Consider the following 4290-nt stretch of genomic DNA (forward strand, 5'->3'; position numbering starts at 1 on the left):
TTTCGTATTTACTAAACTCTTAACTATTCTTAATACACCTCTTAATAAATGCTATTTAACTCAATCCACAAACAAATTTTTGTTCTTTTATGTTCAATATTTATTCTTCTTATCATTTTCCTCTTTAACAAGGTAATTACAACAATTTAGGAAACAGAACTATATAAACAGAAGAATGTTAAGTGTTTTTTTTAATAGCCTTCTGCTTGCAAGAAAGTCCATATATCTTATTCCTCCAAGTATAACTTTATACCACATACTAAACCAGATAGCTTATAGAAAACTAGTATTAAATAGCAAAACACAAACAAAACCACATATATAAATAACATAACATAAAATAGAGTATAATGTGATGCTTAACAAAGCAAACTGTGATGCAATATGAATCAACTTCACTAATTGGACAAGTCCAATGAGACACAAATCAGATAAGCTCTGAACCTGCAACAGTGTGTGAGTGAAACTGCCAGCTCAGCTAGGTTCCTTTTGTTCTTGGGCTGTGTCCAGTTCCAGTCCAGGGAGTATCCGTTTTTACACCTTCTTGACTCTTTGACTATAAAGAGAAAAAGAAGAAAAAAATAAGCAAAGATGGGGTGCCTGGTGTGTGGGAATATCTTTGGTGCCTACAGATTGCCTCAGACACTCCAATCTCATCTCAGGATACCAGGCAGCTCAGAGGCCATATGAGGAAATCAGGGTTCAGAGAGGATGGACCCTGCCCAACATAACCCAGCTAGCTAAGGACAGAAACAGGACATGAACACTAAGGTTGTGTCTTCATATTCAGTATCTGGCACCCTGGTGTGAGATGATTCTGTCCATTGATAAAATGTCACTCCATTATCATCAGTGTAAATCAGAGCCATTGATCTCTTTTTAACTGTTTATTTTTTAGCTTTTAACAAACGAATGTCATGTAGTCTTTAAATTATATAAATAAGAGGCATCTTTGCAACAAGAATCAAATGCATAGAGGAATCTCATACATCGTGTGAAAAATCATTAAATTAAAAACAATTAAAATAAAAATGGGGCTTCCCTGGTGGCGCAGTGGTTAAGAATCCACCTGCCAATGCAGGGGACACGGGTTCGAGCCCTGGTCCAGGAAGATCCCACATGCCGCGGAGCAACCAAGCCCGTGTGCCGCAACTACTGAGCCTGCACCCTAGAGCCCGTGCTCTGCAAAAAGAAAAGCCACCGCAACGAGAAACCCGCATACCACAGTGAAGAGTAGCCCCAGCTCACCACAATAAGAGAAAGCCTGTGCGCAGCAACAAAGACCTAACGCAGCCACAAATAAATAAATGTATAATAAAAAAATGAAAATGATCTGTAAGTGGTTGAAAAAATGAATTTTTTGTTTTCATTGTCCGATTCACACTACCCTTTAAAAACGTCATAGTGCTTAGGCTAAAGCATTCCAGCAAGCCTGTGATGCAACACTCTGAACACCACTCTTTCCCAAACATTTGGAGAGAGGCTGGTGGATTATAAACGTTCCATACCTGAGGATATGCACTACATGTTTCACCCAACTCTTCTTTGGATCTGCACACACAGCTAATCTTCTCTTTGTGTATAAGCTGAAAAAAGTCAGAGAATTTGATTTATGTTTCAATTTCATTTATTGTTTAAATGTTTTTTTTTTCTTTTTTTCCACAGGACATGCAGTGGAAATTTCATATTCCAATTGGTGGCTCTACGCCCTAAACATTCTATTTGTTTCAGAGGTGAAAAAAAATGCAAAAAAAAATTTCTTCTTAGAAAGTTTGATGCAAGAAATAAAAGTGATTCTCCCTGACTTTCTCTGCAATCTAACAAAAGGTTGTGCAGTAACAGGAAGATCAAGTCCCAGAATTATTTAATTTTGTTGGTGGTGGCTACATGAAATATGTATACATCTGATCAATAACTTATTTCATTGAAAATATAATACCCTATATAAATCAAGAATATTATATGAGGGGCTTCCCTGGTGGCGCAGTGGTTGAGAGTCCGCCTGCTAATGCAGGGGACACGGGTTCGTGCCCTCGTCCGGGAAGATCCCACATGCCGTGGAGCGGCTGGGCCCGTGAGCCATGGCCGCTGAGCCTGCGCGTCCGGAGCCTGTGCTCCGCAACGGGAGAGGCCGCCAACAGTGAGAGGCCCGCGTACCGCAAAAAACACAAAAGAATATTATATGAGATAGTGTAACTACTCTGAGCTTTAGCTTATAGCTCAACCACTTTCTGGTAGAAGATGCTCATTTCAAAGTTTAGGTTTTTCATATTTTCCTGAGATAGTATCTTAGTAGCTTATAAGTTTATCTTCAAAAGTGATTTTGCCCTCAACTATGTTCATTTTTTTTAAACTAAGTTTTGCCTTATTCCAGTTCCATTTAAAGTGAATTTTGAAGAATAAATGTACTACTAAAACACAGCTAGCTTTTTTCCACATGAGTTATTTCTGAATGAAACTCCAAAAAGGCAAAGCTTTTTCTACTTGAAATTCTCATGTACTCCTAATACAAATGAATTAGAATCCCTTAATAACTTACATGACTGCATTGATGTCACAAGCTTCATTGGCCAGCTGCTGTGTGAACCCCACGATAAATTTGGGATGAAGGATTTTTTCTGTATATTGGAGGCAGCAGTCAAAGTTGCTTGCTGCTGAAAAGAAATGAAAGATATTGAGTCCACATGAATGAACTTATTCTGTGATAGGTATCGTGGAACTACCTGAAGTTGTGGAAAACCTAGAATCTGATTTATATGGTAAATAAACTATTTAGAGGAACACCTCCAATATCTTTGAGACCCATTTTAACATAGTTTCCAGTTCTCTTAAAAAAAATAGTTTGTGTACTGGGAAATTTTGGTTCAATTATACAGTTTAGAAGCACATGAGACATCAGTCTCATAAAAGGAATATCTTTAGTAAGAAACACAAACTGACAGTATTTTATTTCATTCACTATAGTCACTCAAGAATATGAGTACCTTCCACTTGAAGAAACCCTTATAAATAACCTTCTAAATTCAGAAAAAAAAGTAAATTGGCAAGTTTTAATCTATTATCTGGCTACTGAATATTGAGAGGAGGGGAAGGACAAGAAGTTACAAAGAAAAATGTGATTTATAGGAGCTGTTAATAAGAGCTACAATTAAAACACTTTGAAATTGTAATATTAGTTAATGGGAATTTTTAATTTTGTTCATAAAATTTCAACACGTGTATTTTCAGGAATGCACCTGTTGCTAAAAGTGATGTCCTCTTAGTAATAAAGCAATTCTTGGGCACTCCCCTGAGTTAAATTACAACCTACTGTATCTTTGACCTGCTGTAAGTGATAAATGTAATCCCGAAGTTGGCAAGTGATGTCCCCAAGGCCTTGCAAGGATGAATTCAGGTGCCATAATCTACCCCTAAAGGATGAGTTTTGAACTCTGCTAAAACTATTCAGTTGGGAAATGAGAAAGCTAGGGAAATGGGAGAATTTTCTACATTTCAAAACGGCCCCATTCACTGGTAATGTTACACAATTTACATCTCTCCCAGAATAGCACTTTGGGTTGTTCTGGAGTTCGAGGGTCTCTAAGAGCCCACCACCACCGCCCCCCAAATTTGCTGGGATTGACAGCAGAGAAAAAATCCTGATAGGCAGCAGTAACCTTTCCCTCTTCCACTCACCAATGAGATGACAACCCCCATCACTTCCTTTTGAAGATTTTCTAACAGGCTTCCAACCCTTGGGGACCCCTAAATGAGCTCAAGGCTTAGAGAAAAATGAAAATAGTTCTTCATCCTGTGCTAGCAGAAAGAGTGACACTTACCTTCTGACTTGCTGCAGAGGTGGAGTAGCAGCAGTGACATCAAAGCAGCCAGGAGCAAACTCTTGCTACTGCACATCATTTTCAGCTCAAAGAATAGATGTCTCAGTGCTGGGTACCTAGTGCCTGGGAGAGCTGTTATGCTTGATAGCAGCCTGGGTCTGGGATGGCCCTACTTATAGCAAATATTTGAATGCACATAGAAGGCGTGTTCTCACATGGGGTTTTCCCCATTGACTAACCTGCCCCATCATGTCGTCACAAAGAAGAAACCACAGGGAAAACTTCCTGCCTTTCCCTAATGTTGGGAAGGTGTGAAGGGCAGGATGGAGGGGGAGGGAGGATTAAGAAGGGGAAAATCCTGTAAAATCCTTTGAATTTGCAAAGAAGGAAACGCAGCTCAGCCCTGAGTCCCAGAAAAGATGTCTGTCCTGTTTTAACTTAATCTCTTGTCTCTGAAAAGAGAGGACAAGGA

The 4290-nt window shown here is 39.0% G+C and overlaps 1 protein-coding gene across 1 annotated transcript; it reads right to left on the minus strand.

Moving 5' to 3' along the window:
* Positions 1 to 534: 534 nt before the first annotated feature.
* Positions 535 to 3897, minus strand: CCL20 (C-C motif chemokine ligand 20; the record flags this gene model as incomplete). Its single annotated transcript, XM_082658256.1, has 4 exons — positions 535 to 556; positions 1509 to 1586; positions 2540 to 2654; positions 3819 to 3897. The coding sequence occupies 4 exons, from the start codon at positions 3895 to 3897 to the stop codon at positions 535 to 537; spliced, it is 294 nt and encodes a 97-aa protein (XP_082514382.1).
* Positions 3898 to 4290: the final 393 nt, after the last annotated feature.

The sequence above is a fragment of the Grampus griseus genome (assembly GCF_964374135.1).
Source record: "Grampus griseus genome assembly, chromosome: 7".
Taxonomy (NCBI): domain Eukaryota; kingdom Metazoa; phylum Chordata; class Mammalia; order Artiodactyla; family Delphinidae; genus Grampus; species Grampus griseus.